The sequence below is a fragment of the Artemia franciscana genome, chromosome 21, assembly GCF_032884065.1.
Source record: "Artemia franciscana chromosome 21, ASM3288406v1, whole genome shotgun sequence".
Taxonomy (NCBI): domain Eukaryota; kingdom Metazoa; phylum Arthropoda; class Branchiopoda; order Anostraca; family Artemiidae; genus Artemia; species Artemia franciscana.
In genome coordinates this window covers 17,110,847-17,133,488 of record NC_088883.1, presented here as the reverse complement: position 1 = coordinate 17,133,488, position 22,642 = coordinate 17,110,847, and the positions used below count along the sequence as shown (strand labels likewise).

Below are 22,642 nucleotides of genomic sequence, written 5' to 3'. Positions count from 1 at the left end.
TGTAAAAAAAAACACATTGGCATGGCTTGAAATTCTACTCAAGTGACAGGAATTACATTCTCAAATTTAAAACCAGATAAAAAGAAATTGATAACTGAAAATTAACATAAAGTGTCGTTTTGTCAAAATTTCAATATGCATAGACCTGCCAAGTAGGCAAATTTCTAAGCCTTATAAATCAGAAGAGGGTTAACATGGAAGCTTGGTAATACTTTTCCGGAGTATTTCTTTGGCCCTGGATTCATTACTGAAAGTTTCATTTTCCTAACATAACCATTTTCCAAGTTGGACAAAAGTAGCCAAAGTAGAATTTTACCTAAATGGTATAAACAATTATTTAGCTCATACAAAGTAAACAAAATGTTGAATATATAAAATTTTCCTTCCGAGTTATACAATGATTTATCTGTATTGTATTACAATCATTACAACACGTGAAAAATTAAACTAGATCTACGTTGCATGGGCAACGTGAGGTGTCGCGGCAACCTTTGCTCGGCTTCGCCGAGTAAAGTGTTGCGAAAGCAACACTTTGGTTTTGTTTCCTCGCTACGACTAAACGCTGAAGTTGTTAATCTGTAAGGATGCTAAAATACATACTAGGTACACCAACTCGCAAAAGTTGCAAACTCCTCATTGCTAAAGATGATTGTAGCCTTACAGCCGATTATTACTTACAAGTCCCCTACATGTCTTACCACTGGAACCAAATTGGTATTACCATCAAATACAACGGAAACAAAAAATAGGTACACCAACTAGTAAGAGTTGCGAACGTCTCATTGCCGAGGATGATTATGAGCTAACAGCCGACTGTTGCTTACAACTCCCCTATATGTCTCACAATTGGTATCGGCCTATTTTTGGTTTCAGTGTGTACCTTACTACTGAAGTTGTCAACCCCTTTAAACTTTCAAACTGGTATATCTTATGAAGGAATTTTTGTACAAAAAAATGGATGACATATACTTTGATCAGCTCATCAAAAGCTATCGACTGCCGTCAAAAAAAATCTATCTGTCTTAGTTCAAAAGTTGACTATTTTGCCGTAGGCCAACTTTCTAACATCATCACTTAGAAAGGAGCAAAGGATAAACTCTAATTTCTTTAGCAATGAGAGAACTTTTAAAGTTTAAGAGGCACATCTGATACCATTTCTCTACCGCAATCCCAAGTGCGAAAAACCGAATGATAAACTCAGCTGAAATCACGAACAGAAATGGGTAGAAACAATAGATGGCAGCACTTTCGGACCCGTGGGAAAATGCCGCTTTTTTGCTTCTCTAAATTTTTCTATTTATCACTCAAAGAAGATATATTGGCTGTGGGGCAGGGTAACTGTCGCATATATTTAACACTTATAGATTTTAGTCCATCTTCAATTTGAAACTGGTGCCTGCCTGCTTGCCTGCTAGAACGGAGCTTTCCACTCGAAAGCAGAAACATGGTTTGATGAAACGAAAGCTTGGCTGCATAACTTCAGATAGTCCTCTCTGACATAGGCTATACAACTCCTCTTCACTTCACACACTATAGGCTCTGGCTCAAGGACAAGCAAAAACCATCCTTTTTGGCCCCAGGCAAGAGTTCTACGAAGCTTTCCAAAATGTAAAGTCATATTCATCAATCTGGCCTAAGGTCCACACTTTCCGTAAAAACCGCAGAGGTTAGACCCTTACCACTTTCTAGGAATAAACTGAATGCTAGGAACAAAAAAAAAAAAAAAAAACACGACAAAACCAAAGTGTTGCTCTCGCAACACAATTGATCAAACAGCTCTAAGACCATACTAGTTCAAAACCCCATCAAATATTGAGCTCCACCTTTGTCAGAAAAATATTGAAATTTATCATAAATGGGAAGGAAACACATTTTTGAAGAAGAAGACGAAAATACCCGAGCTAACTTCACACCCGAGCTAACGAATTTGGATTCATTTCGCTGGCTCAGAGAATTTTGACAAAGCAGCAGTACCGGTCCTACAGCTTAACGCTGATCACAACAATCTATGACTGAACTGGTCGGTTTTTGCGACTCGAGCACAACAATTACCAACAATGATAAAACATCCTAAGGGATAGGAGAACATAGGATATATCTTCTAGTTTTGTTTTGTTTTTGTTTGTATTTTAAAGTTGAAAATGAAATGTCAAATGCGAGGGTTTTCATTTTATACAGGTCTTATTGTTTAGAAGGATTTGGTTTTGTCTATTATCTGGTCAGGATTTGGTTTGGTTTTGACTAGGACTTGGTTCATGACACAAGACGTGTACCCCACTCTCGCTACAAAAACTGGTGACTGCAATTGCGTCAGATGATATAGGATTTGATCTACAGTGACCAGCGTAGAAAATTGCGGTAAGGGTGAAGGAAACACCATTACGTTTCAATTGAGCAACCAACAAAAAATTCTTAGATTGTAATAGGACTACGTACCAATAGAATCTAAAACGAATGGATTACCGTTAGTGACTGAGGCATGTTCCCTATTGATTTGGAATCTGATACAGTGTCAAAAACCTTGCTCCATCTGGCAGCCGTAACAACTTGTCAAAGATGAATACAACTGGTGGTTTGTTTACTCGAAGCTCAATACTTTGCCAGAAATTCTTTTGGCAGACTTGCTCCAGAAAAGCCTGGAAAATTAGATCAAGAAAAAGGCTGGGTTAAGGGACTAGTGACTTGATAATTCGGCATGATCTTGAGGTGTAAGGTACAGATCCAGCAATGTAGCTACGTATATATAACTATGAGCACATTTAGATACATCAGAAGGAGGTTGGAATTTGGGTTCAATGCTTACAATTGTGATAGATTTACGATAAAATTCCTGGATTTTCTATACTGCGATACTACCAAAGGTCGTAAATCTCAGATGAATGTGCCATAAAGGACATCGTTGAGGGTTTATACACGTATTGAAAGAACTGAGAGATTAAATGCTCTCTTAAGAATGTACCTACTGTGCTTCATACGTATGTCAAGGCCACAACTCTTAGTCGATAATCCGTACTCATTCGTGATACAAAACACAAATACACACACACGGAACTTAAGGTTACTTAGGCACACACGTAGGGCTGGCCCTTCGGTTTTCGCAACATTTACGGAACGGCCTGTTGATTTCTATAAAACAAAAAGTATAAAACAAAAAGTATCATCTGCGCGGTGCTACTAAGTCTTTGCTAAGATGTTGCTTTACTTCAGTCTGTTTTGAATAAACTCTATAGTCATACAATACAAGCGTGCACCGGTGTTAAACTAGCAGGGTTAAAACTTCCCTCTCGTTGCAGATTGTTCTCTGTGTAACTTGGAAGTTTTTTCGTTTATTCGCTTATCGGCATATAAGGTGGAGAGGCGGAGAAGGCAGAGCTTTGCTTTCAATGAGATGGAAACGGGGATTTTATCATTTTCTATCACTATATTTGTTAAATTCTTTTCAGGGGGGGGGGAATTGTTACTCTGTTAAAAATTAAGCTTGTCTCTGTTCTGTCCCAAAGACATTGTATCCATTCTATTTAATACTCAAATGTGCTTTTCAAATACTATAACACCCAACGTTTTCTAATGCTCTTAGTATTTGCATTAGTAGTACCTATAGTAGTAGAAGTAATAGTGGGAGCATTGAGAGTCTGTCTGTGATTAGTGATACCGGTAGTAGTATTAGTAGTATTAGTTAGCAGTAATAGCCTTCACATTGTGCCGTTTTGGTCTAGTTCAGCATCCCCTTCTCTCGCCCTGATAATTTCAACCTCATATTTTAATCCGATTCTGAGATACTTCTGATACATTCTTTTGATAGCCTGCGTGCACATAGTGTACTTTGGTTTACCCCAAAATTTCCCCTATGAGTCCCTGGAAATTCCGCAATAATTTTACTGCCCTTAGTAATTGTAGTAATAATAGCAGTAGCTGTGCTACTACTACAAGCGGTAGTAGTGTGCACAAAGTGCATTTTCATTATTTCAACATACGCCTTGTCATGCCCTGAAAGTTTAGACCTAATGCTCTAAGCTGCTCCTGACCGTTTTCCTGACCTGACGCCCTTTTGACAGCTTCCATACACATAGCGTGTTTCTCGAAAAAAATTTTGAGAAAATTCAACATTCCTTTCAACGTTTCTCGAAAACTTTTCGTGAATAACCTTTGCCTCAGAAGTAGTATTATAATAGCAGAAGAAGTGGTAGTAGTAGCGGTATACATATAGCACCTTTTGATTTGTTCAACATCCCCCTCAATACTTAGTGAAATTTTCAACTTCTTGTTCTAAGCTGTTCCTGGAATAAAGCTGTTATGCCCTTTTAATAACCAGCTTCTATATAGTATTAACTCGACCCTATTCAATTCCCACCTCGTGCATCCCAACCCCGTCAATTACATCCTGATGCAGCTCAGCCCCCTGCAACTCCATCCTATTCAACTCAACCCCATTCAACTCAGCTACATACAATTTAACCCAATCAAAATCACCCTCGTTCAACTCAATCTTCATTCAACTCGGTTTCCATGCAAGTCAACCTGATTTAACTCAACCTCCTTTCAATTTAATTATCATTCAATTCATTACTTATTCAATTCTACTCGATTCAACTCAACCGCCATACAAATGAGCATCCATTCATCTCTACGCCTTTTTAAGCTCAAACCTGTTCAATTGGTTGATCCTGGTTTTTTAGTTCAGTCTTGTCCAGGACATGTGCGAAGGACTGTGTCAACTATTACGTGTGTGTGATAATATGTAAGAAAATAATTTTGATTAAATGAAAACCTACTTTCCATTGATTGAAAAAAATTCTAGTAGGGATACTTTAAAAGGAAACTAAAGAGCCATATCAAAACTTAAGACGAGCAGAAATAAAGTGACATAATAATTCAAGCTTAAAAGAACAGAAATTACTATGAATGAATAAATGAAACTCAAAACGAACATAAAATAAGATGGGTAATTACATACAATGAACAAAATTATTAATAATCAAGTCCAACTTAAAGGGAACAGAAATTGCCGGAAATAAGAGCAACGCTGTCAACAGCATAAATCCTTTGAAGCCTGGAGCATCACTTGCGCTTTGCTGAAAATAAAATATGTTTTAAATACTTTTTTATTATTATAAAATGGAAAAATAAAAATGGCTTGAGGAATTAAATCATTATATTTTAAGGATATAGCCTTAGACTACACAAAAAAAAAGCTTCGCTGATTTTACTGGTCTGTATAATTTTGTGTATTTAGTTGACAGTTTTTATTTATTTATTTATTCATAACCCACAAATGAACTTTGAAAATGACACTGTGGAGTATTGAAAAAAAAACATATGTATATAAAACCACCCACAACAAAAAGACAACACAGCACACAACAATGGACGATAAAATCTTAACTAAACCAAACATAGTTTATCATGGCGGAAAAAGAAAACTAGGGGATCGGTAACAGAAACAGTATTATTAGGATGGCAATATTGCATCCTACAATGACCAGTTGCGCGCAAACATCAATAAACTCAATAACTACGAAAAATAAAGCAAAGAGAAAACGGGTTTTAATTTCGACAAAGCAGCGAACAAAAATAAAATATAAAAACTACACTTTAACTAAAAAAATTAAAATACTCCGAATATTTCTGCCCCAGGTCCGGGAGCCTTTCTCAACGGAAAAAAAAATTCACAACCGACAATTTAAGACTTTTTTAAGACATCACAAAAAAGACCACGACAACTAAAACACAACGAAAAAAATATAAACAATAAAATAAATAAGAACAACTCACATTATAAAACAAAACTCCCAGCACTGACGATAATAACTTTAGAACAAAACCAAAGCAAATGTTTATAATGAAACCATGGGTTCCTTTCCTCTGCAACAATCGGTGTATAAATTTTTAAATTTATACATTTTCTTTGCTTAATTTTTTGTAAATGGAAAAGCAGTGTGGTCTTAAGAAATTATTTAATTCAATAATTAGATATAGTATTTCTATTTTTGAAACGGCCGGGTAAATACATCAGATATTTACAATATCTAAAACAACCACTTCTAAATCTCCATAAATCTTTTTCCCTTAGTAGATGGTGGAATCCAGGTTGGAAATTTACTGCTGGACACGAAAAACTAGTTATCTACCAAAAACTATTGTAAAGCTGAGCTAGACCCTTACGGTTATAACGCCCTCTATTTGGAGATATCTTACCATATGCCACAGGAACCCTTTTTAGTGCATTAGAAACCAGTCGGTTCATAATATCACATAATATTATTAAAAAAAAACAAAAAAAAAGAAAAACTCAGCAATGATTGTGTATCACCGTGGACTAGATCCAGTTATTAGGAAAGATGAGATTCATTTACATGGTAGCAATTATTATTATTTTTGAAAGTTTTGGATGGTAAACCAAACGGTATGTTTATTTTTCAGCTAGCGAATCAACCGAAACTTTGACAAATTTATTGCCAAGTGTCCCTACATGGAAAGCTAAAATGCTTCTAAATTTTGCACTTTTAGGTGCTCCAGTGTGAAAGGAAATGTCCTCTCTGCTCCCCCGAGGTTCTCCAATTGTCAAAGTAGTGCTTTTATTTGCAAGTTGCGTATGCTTTATTCTCATCTAAATCTTATTCAAAAATTGTTCCCACGAAAACCTCGAAAAGCTTGATTTTACATAAAGCTCAAACCCTATAAAATTTTTAAACGTCAGATATCAACATAGATTCAGGCTATCGCAATGAAGCTACAAGTGAAATCAGAAGCAAATTTTAGATTTTAATCGTAACCCCAATTCAGAACTTATTCAAAGGCCTGCTTAATAAGAATTAGTTGTGTGGGGTTGAGTTCAATGGTATTGAACTAAATGTGGTTGATTTGCCTGCGTACCGTTATTACAGTTATTTTTCAATGATGGGTTGTGTTCTATTAAAATAAATGACTGTACTTCTTGAATTGCGATTTTTTTTTTTTTATTTCAAATCTTCAAATCTAATGGAACACAACAGAGCCATTCAAAATGATGACGTCACTCCAGGTCAACACTCTGAAGCTTTCTTCCTTTGAAGTTTTTGCGGATTTTTTTCTCAGTATATATATATATATATATATATATATATATATATATATATATATATATATATATATATATATATATATATATATATATATATATATATTACTTTACAAATGAAAGAGAAATTTACTTAATTGACTATCATGGACCTTTAAATCAAATTGATTTCATATAATTTGCTTGTATCTAATTCTAGTATGGTTAGCACAGCCTTATCATCGATGGCAATTGAGGGTTTTGACGTGAAAGCGCTGAGAGCTTTTCGAGTCCTTAGACCTCTAAGACTCGTTTCTGGTGTTCCAAGTGAGTAGCGAGTGATCCCGGTTACCTTCAACAGTTTGAAACTTGACTTTTACTAACTATTTCTAAATGATAGGAAAGTTGCATATTTTAAACCGCTTTTAAACCCCTTAGAAATTTGCTTACAGCTGATTCGTCCTGAATCTTTCAACGGGTGATGTTGTACTTGTAGGAAAAAGCAATGTTTTTGGTTTTGATACCGGGATAACCTTGAAATAAAAGATAGGGATGAATTTTTGCCCAGCACTTAATCGTGTTTTAATATTACTATATTACACTAAAAAAATCTTAGAATCCAAGAATAATCTAAAAAAAATTTCTGCATTGCAAGGTGAATTTGTACAACGTGTTAGAAAATACAAAATTGAGATAAAAATCTTAAGAAAATATTAATCAAACTAAGCTAATATACTAGTTTTGGGGAAACTTGTGTTTTTAATGGTTTTTAATGTTAATCCGAATCCTGGAAATTACTAGAAATATGCGCAAATGTAATTTCTTGTAAGCAATGCTGTTAAAATATCATTTGTCTTAGAAATACTATCTCTGCATTGTTTGGACGTAATGTCTCTTAGTAGTAAGAAAGATCATTAGTATTTCTCAAAATAAATTGTTAAATTCGTAAGAAATGTTATTTCTTAGGTATTTCTCTAAATTCGGAGAGCTTACAGTTTTGAAGATTGAGACAAGAATTTTCCAAGAAACTACTGAACAAATATTTCATTTGAAAGATTTTTTTTTATAAAACCAGAATTGGCAGAAGTCCCAGATTTTTCGTTTGGCATCGATTTTGATTAGTGGTCGTTTGAAGTATTTCGGAAAAAACTGCGAAGTTTGAGCTTTATTTTGTAGGGGTTTAAAGAATAAGGGTGACCAGTCTTTGGAAGTTTGATTAAATTCGATATTTTGTTTACATAGTTCCTTACAGTAGATGAAAAATACGAGTTTTTGATAGAACTGCTTATTCCATCTTTATTTTTTCCGCAATTGCATTTTTACATAAACTCTTAATGAAAATTTTCCGAAAATTCCCTCCCCCCTTCTCTTCGTATATGACGTTACAAAGAAAATTAGTCATATGTAGATTCCGATTAATCACTGTTTAGATATGGCCTGAGCCAAACAATTAAACCCTGCTTGACACCATTTTGGTATGATGTCAACTTCATATTTTGAGTAAAATCAAACCTATTACTTTTTAAAAACCCATAATGTTAATATTTTGCCCCGGATGAAGATTCAGGATGTAGCACGGACTGTAATAAATAAAATTGTTAATCATACTAACAATATTACCTTCCATTTTAGCATGGTAACCACAACCCTGTCTGCATTGGTGAAAGATGGTTTCGATGTGAAGGCTCTGAGGGCTTTCAGAGTCTTGCGACCCTTGCGACTTGTGTCTGGAGTGCCTAGTGAGTAGCTTACTAACCAAAAGTATTTTCTTTCTGTTTAAACTGGATTGTAACAGGTGTTACTACCACTATCACTGTTAGGTGATGTTCCTAAAAAATTTCTACCAATTTCGCTTAGACCCGTTAAAAGATCTAACACCCTCAGGAAAATCTGACAATTGAGAACGCTGCACCGAAATTTCAAACCCCCATATCTACTATACTCTTACCGAATAAGGTGATTATAGTAACAAATTACCCTTTCAAACATTGGCGGTAGTAAAATAATTTGAAAGTGACCTCATTTATGGTTACCACCTACGAGGAGCGTTGGTTTGTGTATGTCACCATGGCCCAATTGGACTTTCGTGTTAATAAATCTATCTATCTATCTACGGTTTTTGTGGAGGTTTGAGTACTGACTGTATCTTAATTTATTCGTGGAGTTAATTACAACGCACATCGATCAAGGTTTGCTTGCCATCAGCCTATTCTTGGACTTTTCAAAAGCCTTTGATACTGTTTTTCACCAGATAACCCCTCATACTTTTACACTGCTTGCTCCTCTGTTAATCCTGGACGTATATTCCACTCAAACTCTAACCAATTTCTCCAAAACCGCCCCAACACCAGCTTTGCTCACATGTACCCAATTCTCCTTTCTATCAGGCTTTGGAGTTCCCTTCGTGAAACCTTAAAAAATCTCGAGAGCTTCTCTTCCCGTAAGACAAAATCCTTCCAACATATAGAAAATTCCCTGCCATATTTATTTTCAAGTTTATTTTGATTTAGTTGATTCTGTCTCTATGAATTGTTCATTTTGGTTTTCATTACAGTCTTTATTTTTACCTTTTTTGAATTTACTTGTTCTCCCTGTTTGTTTGTTTACTTTTCCAAATTTTTCTTCCTTGTTTTGTTTTTTGGCTCACACAAGCTATGCTTTTAAGTCAAAGCTAATTAACTGACTATGTTTATTTTTGAAATTATAATAATTATGATAATTCTAACGATAACAATGGGATGGATCATAAGAAGTCGGATTTTGCAGATGCGTGTATTTTAAAGGTAGACGCAGATGCAAAAATTAAATAAAAAAACTAGTTTTTTCTTAACTAAAAATAAGGAGCGACATTAAAACTTAAAACGAACAGAAATTACTCCGTGTATGAAAGGGGCTGTTCCCTTCTTAACGCCCCGCTCTTTACGCTAAGGTTTGACTCTTTCTCTCAATTCTACTTTATTAAACAGTAAAAAACTTTAGCGTCAGCATAAAAATCTGATTCTTTTGATGTATCTTTTAGTATAGAAATTCCGTTTTTTAGAGTTTTGTTTACTATTCAGCTGGGTCGCTCCTTACTACAGTTTGTTACCACGAATTGTTTGATATAGTTACAAAACACAATCGTTCATATGCTGGAACATCTATTTTTTAGACACTACCATCTTCTACTTCCCTGTCGCTAATAGCTACTGAGTTGGTGGCTAGCCCCCCAATGTTCCCCGCTGACCTAAAAATATTTAATGATGTGCTTGACATGGAGATATTTGAAAGATCTACTTCTTGACTGAACAGCAGCAGTGGAACATTCAAGGCTTTTTTTATATTTATTACAATTTTTGCGTAATTTCTCTACTTGAACGTGTAACAGTGAAAAATAAGACTAACAAGTAATCCAGATTCTTTCTTCTTTAAACTGACAAGTGAATCCTCACATGCATGAAATGGGCATCTACAAAAACGCAAGCTCAAAACGACCGGAAATTACTGTTAAAGAAGAAATGAAACCCAAAATGAACAGAAATTAAACAAACAATGATAGCAAACAAACATAAATTACGTGCTAATATCATACAAAAACACACAAACAAGTGCTTGAATCGAGTGACTTAAATTGATATGCAAATCAAGATTGAAACGAATAAAACTACTACAAGCAAGAGTTTGGGTTTTGCCTTCCTCTCTCACTGTAAGTCTAAAACCTACTGCGTCATTGGCGCTTTACTGAAACTACATGTGTCTTGAACAGTCTTGGTAAGTACAAATAAAATCAAACTGAATGTTTTATATATAATACTATTAATTATTGAAAGATTATCATCTCAAGGTTTTATTTGAATGTAATTTTTTTTCATTTTCATTGCTGTTATGAGAGAAAATAATTATAATATAATTGGTTTTCAGTGAAGTACCAATAACGCAGTAGGCTTTTAGAAAAGGAAATATTTGTAGTATAATTTGTTTTCAGTGATGCACCAATAACGCGGTAGACTTTAGTCTTTTACAGCTAGGGAAGGGAGTATGCAAACTCTTATTTGTAGTGAAGCTATATTTGTCTTGCATAGTTTCGGAAAGAGCTAATGAGATTAAAGTGAATATTTGATATATAATGATATTGATTGCTGAAAGTTCATCAGTTAAAAATTTAACTTTACTGTAATTTTATTTCAATATTGTAATAAGTAAAAAAGAAAATATTTGTAATATAATTCGTCTTTAGTAAAGCGCCAATGACTCAGTAGATTTTAGACTTTTACAGTGAGTGAAGGGGGGGGGGAGAACCCAAACTTTTATCTATAGTAGTTTTTATTCGTTTCAAGCTTCCGTTTAACTATTTATATATTAATTTATATTAGTATCTGTTCTATGTTTTTATGCTATGACTGTTTATTTAATTTCTGTTGGTTTTGGGTTTCATTTTTTCTTGAAAAGTAATTTCTGGTCGTTTTGAGTCTAAGTTTTTGTATTTAGTTCTATTTCTATTTAGTTCAATTTCATCTGATCTTAAGTTTAATATAGCCTTTACTTTTCTTTAAGAAACTTCGTTTTCGGAAAGTCCTTTAATTAATTTCTGTTCGTTTTTGACTGCAAAAGTTTCAAGTTTTTCAAAATTCTCTTTTTCAAAATCATTTTTTATTGCAAATAAATTAAAATTTTTGACCAGAACTAATAAAATTAGACTGAATATTAGACATAGTGATATTTAATTGTTGAAAGCTTATCAGCTCAAGATTTTGTATCACTCAGGGCCGGATTTAAAGCTTTGACACCTGCAGGCCCTAGTGTTTTTACCGCTCCGTTTTTGCCCCTCATTTCAGCCCCAATGATCTAGGGGTCCGTGGAGGGCCACGGGTCAGCTCCCATAAGTTTTGGAATAAAATATTGTTATTAAGTTTTTTTGTTTTTTGTTGTTGTTTTTTTGGGAGGGGGGTCGGGCCATGGAGGTCTAGAGATGGATTGCCATAATTTTTGGGATAAATATTTTAACAAGTTTTTTTCGGGGGGAGGGGAGGTTTGGCCATGCAGAGAAGGCCAGGGGGTTAGCTCCCTTCAATGTCCAAGTATAACATCGGTCATAAGTTTTCGAATGGGGATGGGGGTTGGGCTTATCCGATCTTTGAGCTATTTTCAAAACCCTTGCATAAAAACCTTATATGCCCCAAGGACATAACGTACAACGCTTGCCCCTGGGCTCTGGGCGTTTTTGTTGTACCTGGAGTTCTGGTTTTCTGATCTTTGGACTTATTTTAACTAAATAGCTATCTCAAAATTCGATCAGATAAATTTGGGATAAAGAGGGCAGGGGGGCTAGTTGCCCTCTTGTCCATTTGACTCTTAAAAAGGGGACTAGAGCGTTCACTTTCCAATAGAATGAGCCCCTTCCGAAGTTTATAGGTTCATTCCTTCCATTAAAACCTTTCATTCCCCAGGGGCATAATTTAAACCAGTTGCTCCGATTTCTGGGGGCTGTGTAAACTCCGGAGTTTTTATTATGTGACGTTTGGTCTATTTTAACAAAAATAAAATCTCAAAAATTCGATTGGACGTATTGGGGCAAAAGAAGGTTGGTGGGTTGGGGCTAGTTGCCATCAGATTACTTTTGACTCTTATGAAGGGAACTAGAATTTTCAGTTTCTAATCAAATGTTCCGCCTTTGAAGTTTATACGACCACCCCTTACACATAATCCTTATATGGCCTCGGATCAATGGAAACCCATTATTGATCTTTATTTCTTCAAAGTTGTTGACATTCGGATACTGGAGCTATACAACCACCGTTTGGCTTTCAATGAGATCTTCCTTCTTCTTCAGCAACCATTGTGTGCTGCTGCATTAGTTCGTATTTGGCTATTTTTAGAGGTTGTAAAGTTTTTCTTGCAGTTTCTCGTGACTACTCGAAGAGAATTGAGGAGGGAGAGCTCAGCCTTTTTATAGAATGTCAAAGTTAGTCGGTCAGTTATGCGCAAGTGGTACAAACTATTAAGATGCTCAAACTGATGTAACATTTCTTTATTGGAAAAAAAAACATGAAAAATAATTGGCTCTGCCAAGAGTTTGCTGTTCTTTCCATGCCTGATACCTATATGAAAAAATGGTCATATATCTTATATTTCTGCAACTTATCTTGGTTCTGTTTTCATTTTTCTTTGTTTGGTTTAGCACTTTTTTTTATTTTGCTTCGTTCTTCTTTTAATTTGTTTTGAACTGCATTTCTCATGTAATGACTTTAATGTCTTAATGACATGTCTTATATTCATTCTGCGTCGAAAGACACCATGAAGATGCAACTTATTCTTTTTTACCGGCAACCAGCCTTGTTTTGAAGAAGATTAAGATAGAAATAGATAAACATCGTTTCTTGAAAATAAACCTTTAGCTGGTGAGAGGGAAACAGTGGGGGGGGTTAGCAATCTTTTCTTTCGATTTTTATCTAGGCGTTTGGCATGTCACATGTTATGTTCATCAGTATGACAGTGACTGAGCAGGACAAGAGTATGACGGTAGTGGACTAGTACAACGAATATTGTGAAGATTCATTTATTCTCACTTCGCTACCTGGTTCCTCTTGTGATTCCAATTTTTTTTTCTGATACTGATGAATTTTTTTTCACGATGAGTGCTTGCAACGCCCATGGGCATGAGGATATTTTGTTACTTTTTATTCCCAAAAAGAATTCAACTAAATCCAAGATCATAAAGCATATTTGGGTCATATAAAGAATAGCTATAGTTATAGGGAGGAGGGAGAGCTGACAATCTCGCCGATTAATATGTTATTCAACGTCATATTCGTGCATCAATCAGTGCCAATATTTCTTTTTGCAATTTGTTCAAGGTATGCCTTCTTAATACACCTTTTTACCCGCAGATATACTCTATTATAGCTACTATTCACCCTCGATAGGATTTTTATGATTTCCATTTATTTTCGATAAAAACAAAGATTTTTGAAATTAAGTAGTATAGTCTCAAGAACAGCATTAACGCGGATACCTTAACAGAGGAAGAGGCACTGATATAATTCTAGAAAGAGGGTTCAACCGCTTCATCAGTTTTCTTCCAAATCCATTGATGGTAAAACTAATAATCGGAAGCAATAATTATAAAGTCTTTCTCTTCTGCTTAGAGCTCTCTTTAAATACCTGAATAGATCTGTGAATGTTGTGCTTTCTTATTTTTCAATATATATCAGCTCTTTAATTCTGGGACAAAGTTAGTTTCTTATTCATACGATTAGAAATATATCCGTATCACATAAAGGAGTCATTCCTTTTGACTCTTGGAATTATTTGGACCGTAATAACTGCTTGGAACCGTTCCCTCCAGTGATAACAAGATTCTGACAACTTTGTCAATAATATTTTGTTATATATTTTCTCTATAAATGGACTTCTTTCAGTTTTATTTCCAATATGAATACCCTTATCCCCTTGTGGGAATTAAATGCTAGAAAAATACCTCTGTATGCACCTGAATCAGTGCTCTTGGGGACTTCAAGTTGCAATATTAAAATTCAGTCGGATGGTTTTTCTACAGTTGATCTATTACATGATGTTTTGTTTTATCTTCCATTCTTTATTATTCTATTTTCCAGCCCTTCCTTCTCTTGGAAATTCTTTGTAGCAACTTCATTTTCATTATGTCTTTTCATTTTAGGTCTTCAAATAGTACTTAATTCCATATTAAAGGCAATGATTCCGTTGCTTCACATAGCATTGCTGGTACTGTTTGTTATAATTATTTACGCTATCATAGGACTGGAATTATTTTCGGGAGAACTCCATCGAACTTGTTTTAGCAATTCCACAGGTAAGCTCTTGTTTTCTACTAGAGTCGCTGCTTTTTAATAGAAAGTTTGATACACGTCTGAGGGGGTTAAAATAGTAGTGAAGGTAGGTAGGCATTTCTTATTCTAGACCAATTTTAAATAAGGTAGACCTTAAACAGGGATTTACTCTACCATCGTGTCTGTTTTTTCTTTTTATTAATCACTAGCTGTAGGAGTGGAGCTTCGCGCCCCCCAAGCCTCCCCCGCGCGTAAGTCGTTACGCGCCATTGTAGTTGTGTCCCTGTGTCCCACCTGTGAATATAGATAGATATATTATATATATATATATATATATATATATATATATATATATATATATATATATATATATATATATATGTTTTTAACTACGTAAAACTTGCGAATATACAACATTCTTCGCTGTCCCATTGTCTATGCATATAAATAGATTGTCAGGTTTACTGACTCTTGAACATGCAACATATAATTGTCCATGGGAAAAACAATTCGTATTCAGATCTATACCTCATTATTCTAATGATTGCCCTTGAGCTTTGTTGATGGTGATTGCTAATCGAACATTCCCTGTGTCCCCGTCGTCATTTATATATCCCCCCTGTGCCCACGGCGTCACCGTTGTAGTTGTGTCCCTGTGTCCTGGTCGTCATTTATATTCCCTGTGTCCCGGTCGTCATTTGTGTCCTGGTGTCCCAGTCTGTAATTTCTCTTTGAGTGTCCCGGTCGTCATTTATATTCCCTGTGTCCCGGTGTCCCGGTCGTCATTTGTGTCCCGGTGTCCCGGTCTGTAATTTCTCTTTGAGTGTCCCGGTCTTCATTTATATTCCCTGTGTCCTGGTCGTCATTTGTGTCCCGGTTGTCCATGGGAAAAACGATCCGTATTCAGATCTATACCTCATTATAATGATTGCCCTTGAGCTTTGTTGATGGTGATTGCTAATCGACCACATTTATATTCCCTGTGTCCCGGTCGTCATTTGTGTCCCGGTTGTCCATGGGAAAAACAATCCGTATTCAGATCTATACCTCATTATTCTAGTGATTGCCCTTGAGCTTTGTTGATGGTGATTGCTAATCGCTGTGTCCCCGTCGTCATTTATATATCCCCCTGTGCCCCCCGGTGTCTCCGTTGTAGTTGTGTCCCTGTATCCCGGTCGTCATTTATATTCCCTGTGTCCCGGTCGTCATTTTTGTCCTGGTGTCCCAGTCTGTAATTTCTCTTTGAGTGTCCCGGTCGTCATTTATATTCCCTGTGTCCCGGTGTCCCGGTCTGTAATTTCGTCAGTCGACAAACATGACTTGAGTCGACAAACAACTTCATGACGGCATAATGCTCAATCCTTATAATGACGTTAGTCGACAAACATGCATGACGTGAGTCAACACACAAACAAACAACTTATTTTTATATATATATAGATATTCAGGAGTATTTTGGAAATAGGAATATCCTTCTGTTAAATTTAATGTCGCTTGTTCGTTATTGGTAGATTACATAGTATTGCTTCCAAAATCGGCTCCGGATCTGGAAAATATGTTAGAGATTTCGGATAGTTATTTGAGTAGTAAAAAATTAGTTTTGGATATTGATAAATCTGCTCTACTAGTTTTTTGGAAAAGAAAAAAGGGAAAAGAATAAGTTATTTTAAAAGGAAGGAGACGAAAAAAGTTAAGGATTTTATTTGTTTGGGATGTAAGTTTAAACGTTCAGGGAGGTGGAGTGAGCAGGTGCAAACGGCGAGTTGGAAGGATCAGGAAGCTTCATGGGCATTACTGAACAGCCCCCTTAGGCATTTAGGATCGGCAGAAATTAAGCTACTGAAGAGAATTTTTGAGACGAAAGTAGGTCCAATAATGATTTATAGGGTTTGAAGGTTAGGGTTTGAAAAAGGGGAAGAATAGAGAGAATATATTTATAACATTTCAGGAGACTTTTGGGTTATAAGGGTAATTTAATAGTTTGGTGTTTAAGGGTGAACTAGGATCGTTTCCATTGAGGATACGAAGACGGGTTAGAATGATAGGATACTGGGAAAAGGCGAATGCTTGTCGAATAATTGGTTAGTAAATGCAGCGTATTTGGAGGTGCTGCAGGATAAAAGGAAAAGTTCATGGTCATCCCAGGTGAGATCAATTTTAAATAGTTGTAGGTTATCAGGAGTTCGGAAGGAAGGGAAGGGGATAGGACTGGAAGTGAAAAATCTAGCAAAACTAGTAAATGCTGCGCTGGAGGATCAGGAGATTATGAAGTGCCAGTATGAAGTCACAGCCTCGGTGTTCCTCGGCGTTTACCGGCTATGGAAGGAGGACTGGGATATGATAATTACTTTAAAACGGGCTTAAATAGTGAAGAAACTAAGTGGTATTTATAAGGGAGGGGTTATTCTCTAGCATTTGGACAAAGGAGGAGATATTTAAGGAGGATAAGGGCAATGTACAGTCCTTACTCATGCCCTGTGTGTTGAAACAAGGGTGAGGATCTGCTTCGCTTCATGGCTCTTGGTCCTGAATTACAGGATTTATGGAAGGAATTATTTTCTGGTTATGTGGGGACAAGTGAGTGATTGATTTTAATAATGCGATCCAAAGATTCTAGGACAATAAGAAAGATTGCAAAATATATAAAATTGGGAATGACACATAGAGAGCGATTTTTGTAAGGGGGGGGGAATGAGTGCTGAAAATGATGTTGAATGTGTGCAAGTTTTTTTTTGTAGCCACGGGCCTTGTGGCTATAGAGCATAAAATATCTAACATATCGAATATCTATTACGTGTAATATTATGCTTGTTTTGTTTCTGTAATTATTATGTTATTTAATTGTTATTGGTATTTACTATGTGTTTTATCGTTATATATGTTATTATTATGTGTTATAATTTTGTGTGCAGGTGCTAATTTTTTTTTCTTTTTTTTTGCCATGACCCAAAGAGGCTTTCGTTTTGCAATAAGATACCTATCCATCTATCGTGTTCTATTCACTGTTCACTTTTCACTGTAAATACGGCATACAGACAAAGTTACCACATATTCTGGTTGCGACAGCTTTATTGACTGGCATGCATGGTTGCCACCGGCCAGTTCCTAAAGTGGTACAATTACCCAAATTTGCGCGCTACACCGCAATTTTCAACGCTATAGTAAATAAAATTGACTATAATAGTGCCAAAGTAGCGTATTCGTGCTACTTAGCACTACTTTGGCAGCCTGTGTACGTACTACACATAATGAAGTAGTAGTAAAACAACACTTTCGTGCTACAGGTGGCAACACTGCTGGCAAGCTCGATTAATGATGCTTTAATGAGTTGTCTAAACACCCTGCTTAGTAAACCCAATTGTAGTGTCTTCAGAGGTTTTATGACATGATTCGTTATTGAAGTAAAATTTTGCAGGAAGATCAATTCCCTTTCAAAAATTAACGTCTGACTGAGCGAGGGACAGTATCATTATAAATTTGTTCTTTCTACTCTGTTTTTGAAAATATTAGAAGAAATTTTCTGGGGATGAATGTTTTATTGGTAGGGGGAATGTTCCACGGAGGAAGGATTTTAAGACCGTACTTGCAAAACGGTAGGAAATGAAACTTGAAAAGCTATTTTTGTTTCAAATTAAAGTTAGGAGCAACACTAACAATTAAAATAGACAAACATTATTCCATTAATGAGAAGGACTACCTGAGATGTCTACCTGAGATGTAAGCTCGCTGCTTTGAAGTATTTTTAATAGAGTACGCTTCAAATTATGTTTTCCCTTATTTGATTATGCAAGGAGAATGTGCTTAAGCAAATTATGCTTTGAATTCAAGATGGCTTTTCTGATGGGCTTAAAGGTCAATGTGATATTTTGGTATTTATCTTTAGTTTAAGTAATATCTACATGAATGTAAACAGAAATATTGATTAAATTCTTTGAAGTTGAAATTTTAAAAATATAAAAAGTATGCTTGTGTGCTGAGTGGCTCAAATTGGGCTTTGGATTGCTCATGTCTGTCAAAACTGTCTTTTTTCATGGTAACTACTAGAAACTATTTCATCTAATGATAAATAAAAAAAAAAGTTTTTTCAACTGAAAGTAAGGAGCAACATTAAAACCTAAAACAAAAAGAAATTATTACGTATATGAGGGGGGTTTCCCCCTCGTCAATACCTCGCTCTTTACGCTAAAGTTCAAATTTTGCTCCAATTCTTTAAGAATGACCCCTGGATCACAAAGGGTTTAATTAGAATAAATAGCTCTTTTGCAAGTACTAAAAAAAACCTTTAGCGTATAGAGCGACACATTGACAAGGGGGCGAACCCCTCTCACACACAATAATGTCTGTTCATTTTAAGTTTTAATGTTGCTCCTTACTTTCAATTGAAAAAACTTGTTTTTTATTTGATTTCTGCTCGGTTTTTTAAATAATGCTGGACAATCTGGCGTCCCCTCGTGGGAAATTCCCTTTCACCATCAAAATTTATTTCTTACATTCCTCCATGGAAATATCCTCCCACATAAACTTCTCCCCCTGACCCCCACCAGAAAAAATCCCCCTGAAAATGTCTGTATATTTACCAATAATCCATACTATATATAAACAATGGCAAAGCTCACAACTTGCAGCCCTTCTTCCGGGGGCTGTGGGGGATTAAGCTATCGTCAAAGACATATTTATTAGATGTTTTGACTATGCTGAAAAAATGGCTATCTAAAGTTTTTGATCGGGTGGATTTGCGAAAAAAATGATCGTGAGAGGGACCTAGTCGCCCTCTTATTCTTTGGTCACTTAAAAAAGGCACTAGAACTTTTCATTTCCGTTCGAATGAGACCTCTTACGATATTCTAGGACTGCTGGGTAGATACTATTATCCTTGGGGAGAAAAAAAACCACACGCATCCGTGATCTTTCTTCGGGCAAAAAACACAAAATTCAACATTTTTGTAGATAGGAGCTTGAAACCTCTACACTACGATTCTCTGATACGCTGAATCTGATTGTGTGATTTTCATTCAGATTCTATGATCCTTAGGGGTTTTTCCACTATTTCATAAAATAAGGTAAATTTTCTCAGACTCGTAACTTTTGATGGGTAAGACTAAACTTGATGGAACTTATATATTTGAAATAAGCATAAAAATCCGATTTTTTTTATGTATCTGTTGGTAAATTCCTTTTTTTAGAGTTTCGGTTACTATTGAGCCGGGTTTCTTCTTACTTACAGTCCGTTACCACAAACTATTTGATAGAATTCACTTCCAAGTATTTTTACAGGTGAGATGATGGATGACCCCTATGCCTGCGGTGACAGTGGCATGAAATGTGAAGTGGGCTTTGAATGTCGGGAATACTGGGAAGGGCCTAATTTTGGCATAACAAATTTTGACAATTTTGGGCTAGCTATGCTCACCGTTTTTCAGTGTATAACGCTTGAAGGTTGGACAGATATGATGTATCACGTAAGATTATGTCTTTACTTTTTCCTCTCGTTGGAAATACGCTGTGCTGTTCATTTTCTTTTAATATAAAACTGAACCTGCCAGAAATTGTTTGAAAAGCTGTTTTTCCACTAATACAAATTCTTATGAACGGGAGAGGACAATTTCTTGTTGACAGTACTACTACTAAAGCAGTTTTTTCAAAGATTTTCCTGACATTTTTTTCTTCAATGTTCCTGATAGGCCTTTACAGAGAACTGGCATTATACAAAAATAGTTTGCTTGTCTGGAGATATGGTCTCAGACTCCATTGGTTACGTCTGTAGCGATTAACTAGATTTGAGCTTTATAGAACTGCCTAAAAAAAAACTTTGTAAATATTCCCTCTTCCCACGGCCGTATCCAGGAAATTCCTTCGGGGGGGGGCAACAAAACTGTTAAAACTCATCAGAAATTTATTTATATTCATTTTTGTTACATTTTTTTTTACGATTCGAGCAAACATTTCGGGGGCATTCAAACCCTAGCCCCCTTGGATATGTCCTTGCCCCTTTCTTTCTTAAAACATTGAATTTCTTCTTGGAAACGGCAGTTTCTTTTCTGAAAGTAAGAAAGTTAAGTTGAAGTTTAATTTTCCCTCTGTTTCGAAGACTAAAACCTAAGGTGAATTTTCGTTCGTCAAGATATACAACTTTAATTGTTCTTGGAGAAGACAAAAAGCTAGCATTGTTGAATCATTAATTCCCGTAAGTATTGATCTATGAATTTTAAATACACGGAAATTTTGTGGAGAAATTTGTACTGAAATCTCTTCAAACCAAGGCTGCCATTTCTTGGAATTAATTAAAAAATGACTTTGCGAAAAAAAGTTTTTCAAAGAAAAGTAAAGCCCATATTAAAATTAGAATCAGCAGAAATAAAAATCTAAAATAATTCAAACTCAAAACGACTAGACATTACTATTAGAGAATAAACGAAACGAACAGAAATTAAATAAAAATCGTTGCAAACAAATGACAACAGATACCATATAAATGAATAAATAAATATTGAAACAAGTACAACTTAAATTGAATAGATAAATCAAGCTCAAAACAAATCAAGCAAATCAAGAATAAATAAAACCCAAACTGAACAGAAGTTAAATAAACAATTATAGCTAACAAACATACAATAGGTACTAATACAAATGAATAAATGAATCTTAAAACGAGTAAACCTTAATTTGAATATGCAAATAAAGTTTAAAACGAACAAAAATATCATGCCATTGAAGCCTAAATGAAACCCAAAATAAACATAAATTAAATAACAATCATAGCAAATAAACATACAACAGGTACTAATATAAATGAATATATAATTTATAAAATTATTGTTTATGAAATATTCAGTTTAATTTTATTAGTTCTTTCAAAGACTGTTCAAGACATATATAGTTTTTACTAGAAACAATAGTTCAGCTACTAACCGTTTTCCTAACTGTAAAAGTCTAAATCCTAATGTGTATTTGGCGCATTACTAAAACGTATAATATAACAAATATTTTCTTTTGTATTTTTTACACTTATATTAAAAATAAAATTTAAATTGCAATAAAATAAATTCTTGAGCTGATGAGCTTTTAGCGATTAATATCATTATACATCAGACATTTAGTTTAATTTTATTAGTTCTTTTCAAAACTGTTCAAGACACATATAGTATTCAGTAAAGCGCCAATGACGTATAGTAGGCTTTATACTTTTAAACTTATGGAAGGGGACAGTAGTGATTTTTGTTTGTTGTTAGGCTTAATTTGCATATTCAAGTTAAGTTTTGCTCGTTTTGAAATTTAATTATTCATTTATATTAGTAACTATTGTATGTTTGTTAGATATGATTAATTATTTGATTTATGATCGTTTTGGGCCTTAATTATTCTTTAATAGTAACAAATTTTTGTTCATTTTAGGCTTGATTTTCTTATTCAATTTTATTTTACTCTAATTTTACTTGCTATGATTATATTTTTAATTTCTGTTCGTTTTAGGTTTCATTTATTCTCTGATAGTAATTTCTGGTCGTTTTGAGTTTGAATTATTGTAGATTTTTATTTCTACTGATCTTAAGCTTAATGTGGCCTTACTTTTCTTTGAAAAGCTCCTTTTCGGAAGTTTTTTTTCTTTAAATTAGTTTCGGCTCGTTTTGATTGCCAAAGTTCAAAATGTTTTTTTTTAAATTCCCTATTTCAAAATAATTTTTTTTTTCAACATCAAAGTTTCATCGAAGTATCAAAACCAGTATCAAATTAACAGGAATTAATAAGTAGCACAAAGAATTAACCAGTATCAAAAAACAAGTAGCACAAATAAGCAACTTGCATAAATCACAGCCCCTGCCCC

At 34.9% G+C, this 22,642-nt stretch overlaps 1 protein-coding gene across 13 annotated transcripts in view; it reads left to right on the top strand.

Annotated features, from left to right (window-relative positions):
* Positions 1 to 22,642, top strand: part of LOC136040963 (muscle calcium channel subunit alpha-1-like) — a 220,922-nt gene that overhangs the window by 52,866 nt on the left and 145,414 nt on the right. For 9 of the 13 annotated variants that reach the window (XM_065725427.1, XM_065725428.1, XM_065725420.1 and 6 more), the window contains exons 4-6: positions 7,257 to 7,363; positions 14,691 to 14,843; positions 20,095 to 20,279. In XM_065725427.1, the coding sequence (XP_065581499.1) occupies positions 7,257 to 7,363; positions 14,691 to 14,843; positions 20,095 to 20,279 (445 nt within the window). Of the gene's footprint in view, positions 1 to 4,679; positions 4,739 to 7,256; positions 7,364 to 8,668; positions 8,776 to 14,690; positions 14,844 to 20,094; positions 20,280 to 22,642 lie in introns of those variants that run through there. The other 4 variants (XM_065725425.1, XM_065725421.1, XM_065725431.1 and 1 more) reach the window with 3 other exon arrangements.